The sequence below is a fragment of the Balearica regulorum genome, chromosome 4 (assembly GCF_011004875.1).
Source record: "Balearica regulorum gibbericeps isolate bBalReg1 chromosome 4, bBalReg1.pri, whole genome shotgun sequence".
NCBI lineage: Eukaryota > Metazoa > Chordata > Aves > Gruiformes > Gruidae > Balearica > Balearica regulorum.
In genome coordinates this window covers 82,159,482-82,175,623 of record NC_046187.1, presented here as the reverse complement: position 1 = coordinate 82,175,623, position 16,142 = coordinate 82,159,482, and the positions used below count along the sequence as shown (strand labels likewise).

At 63.7% G+C, this 16,142-nt stretch overlaps 1 protein-coding gene across 16 annotated transcripts in view; it reads left to right on the top strand.

Annotated features, from left to right (window-relative positions):
- DCTN1 (dynactin subunit 1) overlaps positions 1-16,024 on the top strand; it is a 77,719-nt gene extending 61,695 nt beyond the window's left edge. For 12 of the 16 annotated variants that reach the window (XM_075752938.1, XM_075752935.1, XM_075752930.1 and 9 more), the window contains 21 exons: positions 1,079-1,238; positions 2,227-2,331; positions 2,656-2,847; positions 3,542-3,658; positions 4,194-4,346; positions 4,920-5,080; positions 6,054-6,222; positions 6,743-6,811; positions 7,332-7,394; positions 7,491-7,640; positions 8,118-8,279; positions 8,591-8,722; positions 8,993-9,121; positions 9,443-9,585; positions 10,107-10,273; positions 11,732-11,746; positions 12,378-12,511; positions 13,744-13,933; positions 14,796-14,872; positions 15,187-15,276; positions 15,507-16,024. In XM_075752938.1, coding sequence (XP_075609053.1) covers positions 1,079-1,238; positions 2,227-2,331; positions 2,656-2,847; positions 3,542-3,658; positions 4,194-4,346; positions 4,920-5,080; positions 6,054-6,222; positions 6,743-6,811; positions 7,332-7,394; positions 7,491-7,640; positions 8,118-8,279; positions 8,591-8,722; positions 8,993-9,121; positions 9,443-9,585; positions 10,107-10,273; positions 11,732-11,746; positions 12,378-12,511; positions 13,744-13,933; positions 14,796-14,872; positions 15,187-15,276; positions 15,507-15,644 — 2,716 coding nt within the window. In that variant the 3' untranslated portion in view covers positions 15,645-16,024. The remainder of the gene's footprint in view (positions 1-1,078; positions 1,239-2,226; positions 2,332-2,655; positions 2,848-3,541; positions 3,659-4,193; positions 4,347-4,919; positions 5,081-6,053; positions 6,223-6,742; positions 6,812-7,331; positions 7,395-7,490; positions 7,641-8,117; positions 8,280-8,590; positions 8,723-8,992; positions 9,122-9,442; positions 9,586-10,106; positions 10,274-11,731; positions 11,747-12,377; positions 12,512-13,743; positions 13,934-14,795; positions 14,873-15,186; positions 15,277-15,506) is intronic. The other 4 variants (XM_075752939.1, XM_075752926.1, XM_075752937.1 and 1 more) reach the window with 1 other exon arrangement.
- The last annotated feature ends 118 nt before the right edge of the window (positions 16,025-16,142 follow it).

Sequence of the window (16,142 nt, the reverse complement as noted above, 5' to 3'; positions counted from 1 at the left end):
GCTTCTGTATTTCCTCTCCCTGTGTGTGCGGTGCTCTGCTTCCCCAGCACAGCTGCGGGTTTATTCAAGCAGCCTGGACAGGGCAGTTCCCAGGCGCCTCCTGCTCGAGGTTTCCTGAGCCCGTGCAGCGCTGGGACCCCGTTGTTGCCTTTCCCTGGGCCAGCCCATCTGCCAGGGCTTGGGGCTTCGGGGCGTTTCTCTCTGGAAGCCACACGTGCTTTAGCCTAGAGGTTTGGGAAGGGTCCCTGTGGTCCCCCACACCACTGCTCGCTGTGCAGCCCCGCTCCTCCCGGGGGGCTGTGGCTGTGTGCAGGGTGCTGCCTGGCCTTTGGGGCAGAAAACAGCCTGTGCTTAAGGTGAATTATTCTGTAGGCCAGAGGCAGAGGAGGTGGAAGCATCCCCTCCTGACAGGGAAGACAAGAAACTGCCTTGCGAGGCCTTCCAAACCAGCGCGTGTCTGGGGTGGGGGTGCAGAGGAGGTTTGGACCTCCCGTGAGAGCAGCTCCCAGCGCTTGCGCTCGCTGGGCAGAGCCGCTTCGGGGCACAGCGGCCTCAATGTACGTGTAAGCAAAGCTCTGCTCTCTGTGCGTGGCGAAACGCCTTTCCTTGTCTGTGCTTTCCTTTTTTCTGCTGCTGACCTTCTGTTTTACGCTGTGAAAGGCTGTGAATGTGACTTGCTTTTCTTTGCTCACCGGGTTCTTCCTTTCTGTGCTTTAGCCTGTCCCATTTACAGTTACTCTTCCCTGCCTCTCGCCCGTGCTCTCTGTTGTCTGTTTTTCTACATTCTCCTCGTCTGGTCTCTCCGTCCCCTCTTGCTGTCATTCTTCCAAAGGAAGGTGCCGTCTCGGGCACCGGTCCCCCCCATCCCTTGCTGTTACTGAGCGTTCTCTGGGGACACTGCTCGTGTCCCCCCAGGACGGGGCTGCCAGAGGCTCCAAAGGAGCCAGCGCCAGCGAGGGCAGGGGGTCTTGACTCTGCCGGTGCCCCCAAGGGCAGTGTCTGGGAGGGGAAGGGCGTCTCTTCCTCTGGTTCCTGGGTCTCTGCTGGGCTTGTGATGAGTCTGGCTGCTCTCTCACAGGATGCGGGACTTGTCTGCATCAGAGAAGCAGGAACATGTGAAGCTCCAGAAGCAAATGGAGAAGAAGAACACGGAGCTGGAGTCCCTGCGTCAGCAGAGGGAGAAGCTTCAGGAGGAGGTGAAGCAGGCGGAGAAAACGGTGGATGAGCTAAAGGAGCAGGTGAGTCTGTTGGGGGAAGGAGAGGCGAGGAGGGGAAGTCTGGGGCCATTGGGGGCATCGAGCAACTGCTGTCAGGGAAGCTTGGGCCACCTCCTGGGACAGAGCGGCTCTTGGAGGGTGATACACCTGCAGGGACTAATGCTGCTAGGGTCCTGTGCCAAAGCAAACACTGTTCCAGCAGTGGAATGGTGCTGGACTCTGCTTGGCCATAGGTGGCTCTGGAACATCGGACGTGGACGGGACGTCACGCTTCCGAGGGCGGATCTGTGTTTGCTGCTTGCTCAGTGCTGATCCATCAGATCTTCCTGCCTGGGCGATCTTCATGGGGCTTGTTCCTGGCCAGGCTGGGACCGGTGCGAGTGTGGGACAGCCCGCAGGAAGCCCCCAGAAGGATCTGTGTTCACAGCAGAGCAATTCCTCTGAACTGCTGTTCTGGAGGGACGCCGGCCTGAGCAGTAGCCTGAGTTTCGGAGGTGGGCTGTTAGCAGAGGTGATGCTTCTTAGTGCAAAGAGACTGAAATGCCCCTTCCTGCATGAGTCCTGTAAGTGTTCAACCACTCGCCTCGGTCCTCCGGGCAGACAGCGAGCTTGGAGAGCACTGTCAGAAGTCTGTGAAGACTCAGCCCTGAAGGTCAGTGTCATTTACACTGACCTGAAACTGTTCAGCCTTGTGCCCTGGTGCTGCAGCCACAGAGCCAGTAACACCTCTGGGAGCCAATGCCAAACCTCTCTTTTCATGTGCCCTTCCTTCTGGGGCTGCTGGCCATTCTGGGTTTTGTTTGCTCTCCTGAGGGACGCTGTTCTCTGCTCTCAGGAGGGAGCTTACGCACGGTCTGGCAAACCCTCACCGCAGGATGGGGAGACAGATGCATCAGCCGTGTCCCACGGCTTGCCAGGGTGATCCCTCGGTGGTACCAAAGGACTTCAGAGCCGCTTGCTGCAGCATGTTGAGCTCCAGGCTGGAGTGTGACGTGGTGTGTGCTTGCAGGTGGATGCTGCTTTGGGTGCTGAAGAGATGGTGGAGACTCTGACGGAGAGGAACTTGGACCTGGAGGAGAAGGTCCGGGAGCTGCGCGAGACGGTTGGGGACCTGGTAAGATGGACTCCTGGAGTGGGGGCTGGTAACAGAGCGCTTGTGCCGCTTCCTCCACGCCTGCTGTGCGGCTAGGCTGGTGCGAGGGCTGGTCCAGCCGACTGCCAGGCGGCAAGGCTGCCCGAGGTGCTGGGTGCTGCCGGCAGCGGTGCCAGAGGGAGCTGGGGAACCTCCGTGCTGCTTCCGAGCGAGGCACCCTTCTGCTCTGCAGAAGATGCCCCTTCCAGCCCAGGGTGCCCCTCTGCCCTGCTGCCAAAGTGCCCGGCTGCCCTCGCTTGCTCGGCCGTGGTGTAACCGCGTCCCGCGCTGCCTCCTCCTTGCCAGGAAGCCATGAATGAGATGAATGACGAGCTGCAGGAGAACGCCCGGGAGACAGAGCTGGAGTTACGGGAGCAGCTGGATATGGCGACGGCACGGGTCCGCGAGGCAGAGAAGCGCGTGGAGGCTGCACAAGAGACCGTGGCCGACTACCAGCAGACCATCAAAAAATACAGAGAGCTGACAGCACACCTCCAGGTGCGGCTCTTCGGCGGCCCTTCCAGTTCCCGCTGGAGCTGTGCTCCTCTGGGAGCCTGCCTCGGTGACCAGGAGATGCAGTGTGTGTAGGCAGGAGCATTCCTGGGGAGGGGGGCAGGCACAGCACGCTGCCTTCCGCTCTCGAGGGAGACGGGCACGGCAGGCCGATGCCCGGGAGCGGGTTCCTGAGCTGTCCTGGGGGCTCTGGCAGCGCCGGGCTGCAGGTGCTTCTCCTGACCTCTGGCAGCCCTGTCTGCCCTTCTGCCCCTGCCCGGATGGGGATTGCTGCTGAAGCCGGCACTGGGAATGCTTCTGAACGCGTGGCCGCCTCGGCCTCTTACGCGCTCTGCCGCTTGCGCTGCAGGCTTGGGAACCGAGTCCTGGAGAAGGCAGAACGGCGTGGGGTTGTTCCAGCACCGGGCTTGGCTCTCCCGGGCCTTGCTGGCAGCGAGAGGAGATGGGTGATGAGTCTGCGGGGGTTCCTTGGCTTTAATAGAGCCGAGCGTTTGGAAGGCACTTGTGTTCCGCTCCTCTTCGTCCATTGTTGTGCTTGCGCACAGTGAGCCCCCGGTGCTGCCCCCCCCCCGAGGAAGGGCAGTGGGGCGTTGGGTGCGGAGGTACTGCCGGGGCGTGGAATCACAGAGCTCCGTGCCGCTTCTCTGTACGTCTCATTGTGGCTTCTTCCTGTGCTCAGGACGTGAACCGAGAACTCATGAGTCAGCAAGAAGCATCTGCTGAGAAACAGCAGCAGCCTCCTCCCGAGATGTTTGACTTCAAGATTAAATTTGCAGAGACAAAAGCCCATGCTAAGGTAGGGGGGCAAGAGCGCCGCGCACCAGGCGTGTGAACCCAACGGGGCGCCTTCCTTCCTGCGTGCGGGGCTCCTCAGGCGGCGGCACCGGCGTGTGGGTGCCAGGCTCGGGGCGGGTATTCCCTGCACAGTGGGGCTGACCCTGGGGCAGGGTCTCTGCTAAGAGAAACACCGAAGTTCGAATGCTGCTGTGCAAAAGGGATGTTTTGTTGTGAGAGAACGTGCTCGGAGCTGACAGCGTAAGCGTTCCTTATCACCCTGCGAAGGCTGGCTGCAAAGAAAGGATTCTCGTGGGCACGGATAGTGGCGTGCCCTGTGCCCGGGTTGGACTGGAGCCCCACACCGGCCCCGGGGCACCTCTGCAGAGCACGGGTTGGTGATAACGAGAAATGTCTCCCGTGACAGCCCGGGAGCGAGGCGTTAGCTGTGTCCCAGGAGGAAAGGGGATCCGAGCTGTTGAACTACCGGACGGGCTGGGACGCACGGGGCTGGGGAGGGGACCGGGCGGGCTGCCTTGACCGCGCGTCTCCCGCAGGCCATCGAGATGGAGCTGCGGCAGATGGAGGTGCAGCAGGCCAACCGGCACGTCTCCCTCCTCACCTCCTTCATGCCCGACAGCTTCCTGCGCCACGGAGGGGACCATGACTGCATCCTGGTGCTGCTGCTCATCCCTCGGCTCATCTGCAAGGTGGGATGGGCACCTCGGCTCCCGCCTGCCCGGGGCAGTTAGGCCTCGTCGAGAGCTTATGCTAATTCTTCCTTTGGAGCTTTGAGCTGGGGCTGGCTCCTGAGCGGGGCTGATGGGGCTTGGAGTGCCATCTTCAAACCCTCCATGCCGTCCAGGCTAGCCTGGGGTTGGTGGCTGTGCTGCGGCTCTCTGGGAAATACAGCTTTTCTTTCGGTCCTGGTTGAATTTGGGATTTTGAATGTTTGCTTGTTTGGGAACTTTTGAAATTGCCCGGGAGGAGGAGGAAGCGGGAGGAAGCGGGAGGAAGCAGGAGCCCCTGCTCGCTGGTGGAGGTGGGTCAGCGGTTGGGGCACTCGGCTGTGGGCCAAGCCTGCCAGTTCGGCAGGGCAGACGCGTGAGCCTCGGTGTCTGGCAGCGCTGCCGGGGGGGGGGTCGTGCTCTCCTGTCCCGCTTATTCCCCTTCTGCTCTGCGGAAACCTTTCCCAGGAAAGCTTGCTTTTGGGGGGGCGTTTGGCTGGTCTGTGGCTAAGCGGAACGGGTCGGACTCTGAAGGTTTTCCCTCGTCCCTGGCAGGCTGAGCTGATCAGCAAACAGGCTCAGGAGAAGTTTGATCTGAACGAGAACTGTGCGGAGCGCACCGGCCTCAGGGGTGCTGCGGGAGAGCAGCTGAGCTTTGCTGCCGGGCTGGTCTATTCCCTGAGCCTCCTGCAGGCTACGCTGCACAAATACGAACAGTGAGTACCCAGCCCTTCTCCTCACCCCTGATTCCCACCCGCTGCACTGTCTGGAGGCACAGCGGACCTCCACAGCCTCGGAGCAGGGCCTGATCCCTCTGGAGTGAAAGCTATTTTGGCAGCTAGGCTGGAAGAAAGCCAAGGGACCCCATTTACTGCCTTGTGACGGGGGTATTCACTTCTATTTCAGCTCCTTCCTTGTTTTCCTCCCAAGAATTGACACGTGAAGGGGTCCTGTTCTCTAGCACGTGTTGCTCATTCTTCAGCTGCAGCCATGTCTCGGGGCCAGAAGTAGCCTTGGTGCATTGATTTGCCATCTGTCCTGCCAGGGGATGTGTCGCAGTCTCTTGCTGAGCTTGATTGCGTCTGGGCTTGACTCTGGGCTTCTGTCCCCGGGAGGTGGCTCTGCCCTGCAGCCCAGAGCCCCCTTCCACGAGTGCCCAGGGCTTCGTCCCGTGCGGAAAGCTTGACAGAGCGTCAGCCTGCACGCTCGGTTGGTGTGAGCCCGTGGCTGCACCGCAGAGCTGGGGCTTTCCTCGGGGCCGGGGAGATGCCGTGGGGCACCAGAACGGCTGTGGCCAGGGAGGGTACTCGCCTTGGGGCTTGCTCGGCTTTTGTTCCCAGGGAGGTGGCTCAGTTGGAAACAGGGCACTGAGAGATCCCTTTGCTCCTGCACCAGCACGGCCGATGAGCTCGCTGGATCGCCCGGTATATCGCTGGTGCTAGGTGCCAAGGCTTCTCCTGCTGCCAGCACTGAGCTCTGGCCTGGAGAGCGGGGTGTTGTTCCGTCCTGAGGCTCCCCTTCCTGCAGCACCCACGCAGCCTATTTCGGGCCATGGTTTCCTACAGATGTTTTGACCTTCGTCAACCGTTCTGTAGCTCCGGTGCTCCTGGGGATCCAGCCCTGTACTGATGCAGTCTGGAGCACATGTCTGTGCCAGCCAAGCCGACTGTGCCTGCGTTCCCTTACCAGGGCCCTGAACAAATGCAGCGTGGAGGTCTATAAGAAGGTGGGGATGCTGTACCCCGAGATGAGCGTCCACGAGCGCTCACTGGACTTCCTGATCGAGCTGCTGCACAAGGACCAGCTGGACGAGACGGTCAACGTGGAGCCGCTGACCAAAGCCATCAAGTACTACCAGGTGGGTCTGCGGAGCCGAGCGCGACGGGGCGTTCCTGAACTCCGCAGGGTGGGGAACCGGCGCAACCGCGCCAGCATGTGCCGCAGCTGGAAATCCTGCCCTTGGGTACATCGTTCGCGTGGCACGTTGATACGCTGCAAATAAGCTCGTTGGTAGCGCTTTGCTTTGGGTGTTCTTCACCTCTGGAGCGGGGGGGGGGTCTTGAGCTTGCGATTGTGTCCCTGGGGGGGCTGTGCTGTGTCCCTGGGGGGTGCAGGCAGAAAGGGTGCGGTTCTCCCCTCCAACATTTCCGTACCTCTGTGCTGCAGGCCAGGGTTGCTGACCCTTTGAATTACGGGCCACCGGCTCTGTCGGAGGGCAGAGCAGGGGTGGTCACTGCAAGAGTTTTCACTTTCAATTAAAAATTAGGCCAAACCCTCAACGTTTGGGGCTTTTTGTCATGTATTGCCTCATTTGGTTTGTTTGCTTGCGTGTGTTGAAACATTCGAGGGGTGCTGATCTCTGCTCTCTCCCCACCTAGCATCTGTACAGCATCCACCTGGCTGACCAGGCTGAAGACTGCACGATGCAGCTGGCCGACCACATCAAGGTGAAGCGGGGGAAATAACCGGACTCTTTCCTTGTTGCGTGTTTTCTGCCTTTGCCCTTTCCGCTCCCTGCCAAGATCATTTTGTCAGCTGAACTGCCTCTTCTTCCCCTCTCCCGGTCGATACACCGCTTCTTCCCCTCTCCCGCTGCCGGTGGTGGCACAGAGGTGACGAGGGCTCCAGGTCAGGGAAGGGGAAGAAGACGCGGGGCCATTTCCCCTGCAGACGTCTGGGTGGAAAGAGAGGAGCAGCAAGGGGAGGGTGGAGAACCTGGTGTCTAAGAGGGAGCGTTGCACTGCCCTGAGCTTCTCGGGGAAGTACTGGTGTCCTGCGCCCCACAGAGTGACCCAAAAACTGACTGACCGCCTCGGCCTATTTTCCTGCTCCAGTCCGTCCTGGAGTGGTGGTGGGTGGTGTAAGAGGGTCTGTCCTGACGCCCGAGGCCAAAGCCCCATGTTGCCCTAGCGCAGCCCGGTCTCTGCTTTGCCCCGAGCTGACGGTACCTGCCTTTGTGCTCCGCAGTTCACCCAGAGTGCCTTGGACTGCATGGGGGTGGAGGTGTGCCGGCTGCGATCCTTCCTCCAGGTAGGACGTGCTCGGGCTGGCTGGCGGGGCTGTGCCGGGTTCCCCTCGGGCTGATCCCTCTGACGGATTTCCTGAGCTCCTTTCTCTGCACCGCAGGCCGGGCAGGAGGCGTCCGACCTTGCCATCCTCCTCAAGGACCTGGAGACCTCCTGCAGTGACATTCGCCAGTTCTGCAAGAAGATCAGGCGCCGCATGCCCGGGACGGACGCTCCGGGTATCCCGGCGGCACTGGGCTTCGGGCAGCAGGTGAAATGGCTGGCAGGGCAGGGCACCCTGGCGCTGCCCCGCACGGGGCCATGTTAGCCAGGTACTGGGAGCTGTGGGCTGGACTGGGCTACCACCAAATGCCAATAGATCGCTCCTGTCCTCGCTGGCTCCGGGGAGGGAGCGTGCGGGTGTGCAGTGCCCTGCTCACGCTGAGCAGCAGCTCAGGCGGAGGGAAATGGTGTGAGCTGGGACGGGGCGTAGCCTCTGGGCTTTGTATTTCTAGTTGGGATGGAGTCACGGACTTCGTAACCTACTTTTCTCCAGCCTTCAGTTTGTTTTTATCTTTCCTGGTGTTTCTTAACTTCCTAGAAGCACGTTAAAACCTCAATAGCTGTCAGACTCGGGTCAGGCCAGTGTTGCGCAGCCGGGAGCTTCCCCAGTGCCTGGGAAGCGAGCTGGAAAGCGTCGCGTTTGTCTCTGCCTTTCCCGACCATCCTGTTTCTGCCCAACTTTCAGGTGTCGGACACGCTGCTGGACTGCCGCAAGCACCTGACGTGGGTGGTGGCCGTGCTGCAGGAGGTGGCCGCTGCCGGGGCGCAGATGATCGCTCCTCTGGCGGAGAACGAGGGGCTGCTGGCGGTGAAGCTGGAGGATCTGGCCTTCAAAGCGAGCGAGCAGGTGGGAAACCCTTTCCTCGACTGCCCCTCGGTCCCTCCTGCAGCGGGGTAAAGCCGGGACCCGACTCACTCCAACGCTGCAGATCTGCCATGAGCAGCTCCGGGTGGGAGAGCCTCGTGGAGGCTGGGAATGCCGCAACCCGGGGGGCTTTGCGGTGCCCTTCCCCGCAGCTGGCACTGCTCCGCAGCCGCACCAACGGGACTGCGGTCTCTCGAGACCTGTGGCAGGTCATGGGGAGCTGGGAGGGGGCTGTCACGGTGGCTGTGAGCCCGGCACAGGGGCACCCACCGCTTTCTTCCCATCCTTTGCAGATCTATGGCACCCAGGGCATCAACCCCTACGAGTGTCTGCGTCAGTCTTGCAGCATCCTCATCGCGACCATGAACAAGATGGCCACGGCTATGCAGGAGGGAGAATACGACGCGGATAGGCCCCAGAGCAAGGTGGGCTTCCGCTGTGGCAGGGGTCAGGCAGAGCTGGAGCATCCGAGCTCCCGCAGTGCTGCTGCTGCCTCCCCCGGCAGGAGACTCTCTTCTGGGTGTGCTGCGGGGCGGAGAGCTGGGGAGGTGCAGCAGGTCCCTGCAGGACTCGGGGAGGCCGCGAACGGTCCCCCTCTCACCAGGAACGGTCCCCCTCTCACCAGGAACTGCCTGCAATTACTGAAATTCTTAAAATACTAATTTTGTGTCTCATTCCTCTGGTCTCCGTTGCAGCCCACCCCACCTGCTGACCTACGGGCAGCGGCTCTTCGGGCAGAGATCACCGATGCTGAGGGGCTGGGGCTTAAGCTGGAGGACAGGGAGACAGTCATCAAAGAGCTGAAAAAGTCCCTCAAGATCAAGGTGAGCTGTTCCTCAGTCTCTCTCTGCCTTCCTGGCCGGTCAGCGAAGAGCTGCAGTGCTGCCGTAGTGGTCACCTTCGTGCTCCGGGTGACTTGTTCCCTGTGGAGCCAACGGCCCCGAGTCCCAGCCAGATTTCCTCCTGGAAATACTCTTCCAGTCGTCAGGGAGGTGCCGTCTGCCTGGTGCTTCCCTGCCCGAGACTGTCCTGGCCTTTGCCCCGCCACGTCCTGGCCTTTTCCCACCAGGCGCTGCAGGGAACTTTTCTCAGTGCCACCATCCCCAGGGCCCTGGAGCTCTCTGATTTCTTTCCTCCCTCTCCAGGGCGAGGAGCTCAGCGAAGCAAACGTGCGGCTCAGTCTCCTGGAGAAGAAGCTGGACAGCGCGTCCAAGGATGCAGATGACCGTGTGGAAAAGATACAGACAAAGCTGGATGAGACCCAGACGCTGCTCAAGAAGAAGGAGAAGTAAGCGTGAGATGGGGCTGCTGGTGTCAGGGGTGTTGGTGGAGGATCCGGAGGGGAACCCACATGTTTTAATGGCGCGTGACAGAGCACGGGCTGGCAGAGGTTCCTGGGAAAGGCTCTGTTCAAATGCTCTTGTGGAAAGCGCCGTTGTCCCAGCACGTTCTTACGGCCATTGCTGTGCTCCCGGCGTCTCTTGCCACGCATGGTCTGTTGGCAGAGCCAGCCTGTGGAGAAGCGGGGAGGTGCAGCCCGCGGGGCAGAGGCAGGGCTGTCCCGCAGGGTAAAGCTGGCCAGAGCAGCTGGGGCGATGTCGGGTTCCATACGGAGAAATACTTCCTTCGTGTGCCGTACCCCAGGCTGCGGTGGAGGCTGGTGGGGCTCCAGCACCAGCAGGTTTGTGCTTGAGGCACCGCAGCAGCAGGATGCGTGACGACGCCGAGAGCTCTCGGTCCTGGGCTGCTGCCTCCTTCCTTCGGAGGAGCCTCTCTGGCTACACCCGTGACTCTGTGTGCTCTTCCCAGGGAGTTTGAGGAAACCATGGATGCTCTTCAGGCAGATATCGACCAGCTGGAATCGGAGAAGGTGGAGCTGAAGCAGCGCTTGAACAACCAGTCAAAGCGAACCATCGAGGGCCTGCGCGGCACCCCTGCCTCTGGAGTTGCCTCCATCGTGTCCGGCATCGCCGGAGGTGCGTAACCAGTGTCCCCAGAGCGCTCAAATGCTTCTGCAGCTGGTGTGGGGTATTTGTGGGCTGGAAAGGGACCTGGGACGTCCTCCTGGCGCAGAGTCCGGGAGCTGTGCAGGGGAGTGCTCGGAATGGTGCTCTGACAGAACGCTGCTCTGCCCGGCCCTCCTGCAGCGAGCCAGAGCCTGGGAGATGGCGGGAGCCATTCGGGCTCTAATAGTGACCGGGGAGTGCGCAGAGCCTGCGGCTCCCCAGCGGTGTCCAGCAGCTCCGTGCTTGGGCGGGCAGGGCAGCGAGGAGCCAGCTGCGGCATCCGTGGGGCTGGGGGACCCTTGGCGTCGGGACACCCTGCTCCGGCACCCATGGGCCCGTCCTCCCACTGGGATGCTCCCGGGGAGACGCAGCAGTCTGCGCCTGCCCACTGGCCTGTCCTTGGCACTGCAGGCAGCATCCGCCTCTGCTGCCGTGCCTCTCCAGGGCTGGTCGGGCTCTGCTGCTCTGCCCTGGCTGGCTCGGAGAACGAGACCCAATTTCTCTGTCCCTCCCGAAGCCCAGCAGCAATGGGGGGGATGGTGTGGGACGGGTGCCTGCTGAGGCTGCGGGTCCTCGTGCTGGCTGGCAGGGCCACCAGCACCTTCCTTGTCACTCCAGAGAAAACGTCCTACAAAAAATGCTGCTGGCAGGAGCGGGTCGTTGGCACCTCTGGCTGGAGGACAGTGTGTGGCCTTCGGGACTGTGACCGGGGCGGCTGTGGAGCAGCCTGGCTCTCTGGCCCCAGCGTGGCGGTGGCCCGGTGGGTCCAGGTTCCTGACCCTTCTGACCCGATCTGGGTTGGGTGACAGCCTGGCTCCTGGAAGCAGCAGCCCCCGGCCCCCGTGGACCTGCAGCCTCTCCCCGAGCCGCTGTGGCCACCAGTTCCGGCCCTTGGGGACGCTGACAGCGTGTTCTCGGTCCCCAAAAGCGTACGCGGCGCTGTGAGCACTGTGCCAGCACCAGCCCGCTCGCCAGCGTTGCGTTTCAGAGGGGGGCAGCTGGGGGCACAGGGATGAAGCCAGAGGGGACCCCCGCTCTCGGGGTGCAGTGCAGGCTGGGTGCAGCGGGGCAGTCTGCGGGAGCTGCTCCTCTGCCCCGCACGGGGAGGCTGGGACGGAGCCCTTGGAGCCGGTCAGCACGGATCACCGTGCCCTCAGACCCACAGCCGTGGGCGCAGGCGTGTCCTGCTTGGGTGGCTCGTGGCCGGGGCTCGCCGGCTCCTGCAGCAGCAGCACGTGGAGTCCCACCGCCCCGGCCAGGCTGCTGGGACGGACGGTCACCGCTCCCAGAGTCAGGGGACAGGGGCCGGTGCAGGACACAGCCGTGAGTGACCAGAGCTCCTCTGGCCACGGCTCCTCTCCGACTTGATGCTCGGTTTTAATTCTGCTTCTTCTTGTCTTTCCTCTGGCTCCTCTCCTTGTACTGCAGAGGAACAGCAGAGAGGTACGGTACTGCACCCCAGCATGCCAGTGCTCCCCGCCTCCTCCGGCCCCCAGAAGTGCATGCCGGGGGGGGACGAGCGTCCCAAGGCGCCCAAGCATGGCCCTGGGACGAGGCTTGGTTTGGGAGCAGGGGGAAGGACGCAGGTCCTGCTCGAGGGCAGCGCTGGGCTCGGATGCCGAGCAGCCTGCGGCACAGGGGAGCTTGCAGCCGCCGCGCTCCCGGGCAGCACCAGGAGCCCAGGAAGGGAGTGACGGGCATGAAACTGCTACGGGTGCGGAGCGGTGTGACTCCCACAGCGGAGAGACGGGTCCCCGGAGCACCCAGAGCCCGGCACAGCCCCGGTGGGAGCGCCCGGTGCCGGGCTGCTGAGGAGGCGGGGGCTGAGGTGCTGCCCCGGCCAGCTGCCGTCGGCCTTCTCCGCGGGAGGTGCCGCGTGGTGGTGGTGGCTCCAACGGTGCCTGGGCGCACACGGGCAGATGCTGCTTCCCCCCACGCTGCGGACACTTGTCCCTGTGCTGAGCCCGTCCGCATGTCCAGCACCCGGCTGCAGCAATCCTGCCCCACGCTCCCGTGTGACGGTTGTTCCCGTGTGACGGTCGCTCACGCTGCTGCCGTTCCTGCCCCTCTGCAGGCGTCGGTGCCGGCCAGGTGATGGGAGGTGGCTCAGGACCCGTCCAGGTGAAGGACTCGCCTCTTCTCCTCCAGCAAATCGATGCCCTGCAGCTTTCCATCAAGCACCTCAAGAACGAGAACAACCGGCTCAAGGTGAGGAGCGGGGACGTCAGGAGGTCGAGCAGGGGACGGGAGGGAGGGCGAGTGAAATGGCGCGAGGCATGTTGGACTCTGCGAAGGGCTCAGCCGGGGCAGGGCTGCGCCGTTGCCGTTCCTGCGGCGGGAGGCTCGGGCTCTTCCTGGGGCACGGCAGCCCGAGGGAAGGGCCGTCCTGGGCGCTGCGGCTCTGCTCGGGGGCATTCACCTTCCTCCGGCAGCGGGCTGGGGGCTCGCGCTGCACTGGTGCCCACCTTCGGCTGATGATCCGGGACAAAGGAAGGGCCAGGGAGGGAGGTGTGTGTGGGGTGCAGTGAGGGCAGGGTGCGGTGAGGGCAGGATGCAGTGACCATGGGATGCGGTGAGGGCAGGATGCAGTGAGGGCAGGATGCAGTGACCATGGGATGCAGTGACGGCAGGATGCAGTGACCGTGGGATGCGGTGAGGGCAGGATGCAGTGAGGGCAGGATGCAGTGACCGTGGGATGCGGTGAGGGCAGGATGCAGTGAGCGTGGGATGCGGTCCACGCAGGATGAGCCAGAGGAAGGGCGCTTAGTCCATCCCATCTGCAGGGCTCGCAGCCGGCTCTCCGCTAGTGACGAGCTTTGGCTCCTTTGGGGAAGGGGCTTTGGCTCCTTTGGGGAAGGGGCCGAGCGCAGGGTCAGCGGCTGGGAGCCGGAGCGGCCGGCAGAGCCGAGGGAGCTGGTGCCGTCACTGCCCAGCCTCGGCCCCCGCTTCAGACCGGGGGCTGCAGATGCCAACTGGTGCCGAGTGATTAAGGCGTTTATTGATTAATGAACGCACTATGAGGAAATTGGCAAAGCAGCAAATAATCTAATTAGCTGAATAACGTTCCACTAATATTAATTCACAGACATACAATTATGCAGATTATTATGCACAACTGTGAAAGCTGCTAATGACAGCTCGTAAACCTAATGAGTCATGTGCATGGCCGCGGTTGAGTTACGGTTCTGTGAGCACCGAGGTGCCGGCCCGTTTTCCCTCCCCAAGTCTCAGCTGGTTGTCCAAGGGCTTTTGGAACGTCACGACTGTCCGTGGGCACCCATGCTCCCACCCTCTGGTGGGTTTGGCCATGGTTTTATGCCCCCCTTTTTTTTTTTTACGTTTGGGCTCTCCTTTTTGCTGCCTTTACACAGCGTTTTCTCTACTCAGTTCCTCCCAAGTAACCACCCTGCCCCTAATGCCCTTCTCCCCGTCGGCCCCAGGGAGCCCAGATGAAGATGGAGCTGGCCAGCCTGACGCCTCTGCAGGTCCCCAAGATCTCCCTCCCCAAGAACAGGCAGGGAGAAGGTCTGGCCGCACACACGCTGTATCGCAAGACCAGCCAGCTCCTGGAAACCCTCTATCAGATGAGCGCCAACGCCAAGGTTGTGGACATGAAGCAGACCAAGTCGGGTAGGTCCTACACAAACACTCCTCGGCTGAAGCAGCTGGGGAGCAGGGGGGGGTCACGGGCAGCCGTGAGTCGGAGGGAGCTTGGCCCATGGTCTGTGGGCAACCTCCGCAGCTTCCCTCTGTGCCGGGGAGGGACCAGCACCTCCCTCCCGTCCAGCCAGCAGCCGGAGCAGGGTTTGCTCCAGGGCAGAGCTCCGGCCGCCCCGTTTAGAGCTGCCCGTGAGGGTCTGCTCCGGTGGCGGTAATCCTGGGTTGCTCACGCTGACCGGGCTTCCCTGTGCAGCTGGGAACAGCCTCGTGCCCCCGAGAGGCGGCCGTCCCCGTCCCCCTGGCTGCGGGTGTTCCTGTGTCTGGGGACAGCGTGGCACCGGTTCAGCGCGCAGGGGCTAAAGCTGCTCCCTGGAGTCAGCGTGGCTCAGCCTCTTCCCTGCGGCGCTGCGGGCTGAGCTGGGGGCCTTTCATCCCCCCAAAACCTCCTCTGGTAACAAAGAGCCTGAGCTGGCCGAGCCGGCGCTCTGCACACACTGGATCGTGCCTGCTGGCTCTCGAGCCCCGAGGAGGGCACCTTCCTCCTCCTCCTCCCTCCTGTAAACCTCCCTCTCCCCTGTGTCAGCATGCAGATGAGCTGGTGTGGCAGTGGCACGGCAGCGGCCGTTGCCTTGCTTGTGCTGCAGTGCTGGTCCGCGCAGGGCTCGCTGTCCGTCCCGGCTGGGCGAGGTGGGCCCCGGTGCTCCCGGTTGGAGGCGTTTGGGGCAAAGAGTGCGGGGCGAGCGCCGGTGCTGCTGTGACACCAGCGCAGCCTTGCGCGTGCTGGGAGAACCCCACGGGGCGTCGGCGTTTCTCACCCCCCTGTCTTCCGCAGCAAGGAGCTCGTCGGCACGGCTGCTGGAGCAGACGACCCGCCTGTGGTCCCTCAAAGCCAGCATTGACACGCTGCGGGTAAGACCGGCTCCGCACGGGCTGCAGGCGGCTTTCCGGCTGCCGCTGCGGCGAGGTGCTGGCGTGGGAGGGTGGGTGTCCTGGCAGCGCCCCAGGCCCAGCCCGTCCCCCCCCCCAGGCCACGGTGGGGAAAGACACGGGGCCCGGTGCCGCCAGCCCCTCGGGGCGCCCTGCAGCTGCTGCGGCAGCAAGGGGCGAGGGGCTGCCCCCTTCCCCTTCCGAAACGAAGCCGGGTTTGAGGCCTCTGCCTTGTCTGCGGGGTTGCGGGGCGGGGAGCCTGCCTGGAGGTGACCTTGTCGCGCTCTTCCCCCCAGGATGACACCATGAGAGAGACGGTGCAGCAGCAGCTGGGCGCCAGCGTCCCCACCAACTTTGGCGTCTTCCCCTCCTCCTCCTTCCTGAAGGTGAGACCCTTGGTGCCGGGGTGGACAGGGAACCTCTGTGCTCCGTCCCCTTTGCTCCGGGGCGGTGCTCAGGCCCCAGGACCCTTGGGGAGCCCAGACGTGGGGAGAGGCACGGTCCCGGTGCTGTTCCCGTCCCGGTGCTGTTCCCGTCCCGGTGCTGTTCCGGCAGCCCCGGTTGGTGCGGGGGCCGGCTGCCCCCCCCCCCCCCAACGGCTGCTCTGCTCTTGCAGGCCAAGAAGGAGGAGGAGGAGGGCATGGCGTACTACGGCAAAGTGACCTTCCCGTGCCCGCCGGGGCACAGCCAGGCGCACCGGCTGCTCCTCACCCCGGAGCTGCTCCACAAGCTCCAGAGCCACTTCGTCTCCTAAGGCGGGAGCCGCCCCCGCACAGACTGAGGGTCATTGCACACACAACCCCCCCCCGCCCCGCTGCGTGTCCCCCCCCCCCCCGGAGCCCAGTGCTGGCCCGGGCCCCGGCCGCCGCCTCCTCCCGGGGGACCGGGCCCCGTTTCCCCCCGTCCTGTCCCGCTGGGCAGGCGGGAGCCGCGTTCCCCCGGGGTGAGCCGGGTCCCGCCGGGGGCTGCCCCCGCCCCCCCCCCGCTGCTGCCAGCGCTGTCAGACACTACTGCCGCCCCCCCGGGACCTCCCGCGGCCCGGGCTGCGCTCCCGCCCTGCGCCCGTGGGGCTCCGGGGCTGCGGCCGCCCCGGCCTCGGCACTCGCCATCTCCAATAAAGCTGCCCTGAACCTGCCCGCGGCCCCGCGCCTTCCTGCGCCGGGGGGGGACGGGGGGACCGGGGGGGGACGGGGGGGGACGGGGGGGGACGGGGGGGACCGGGGGGGGACGGGGGGACCGGGGGGACCGGGGG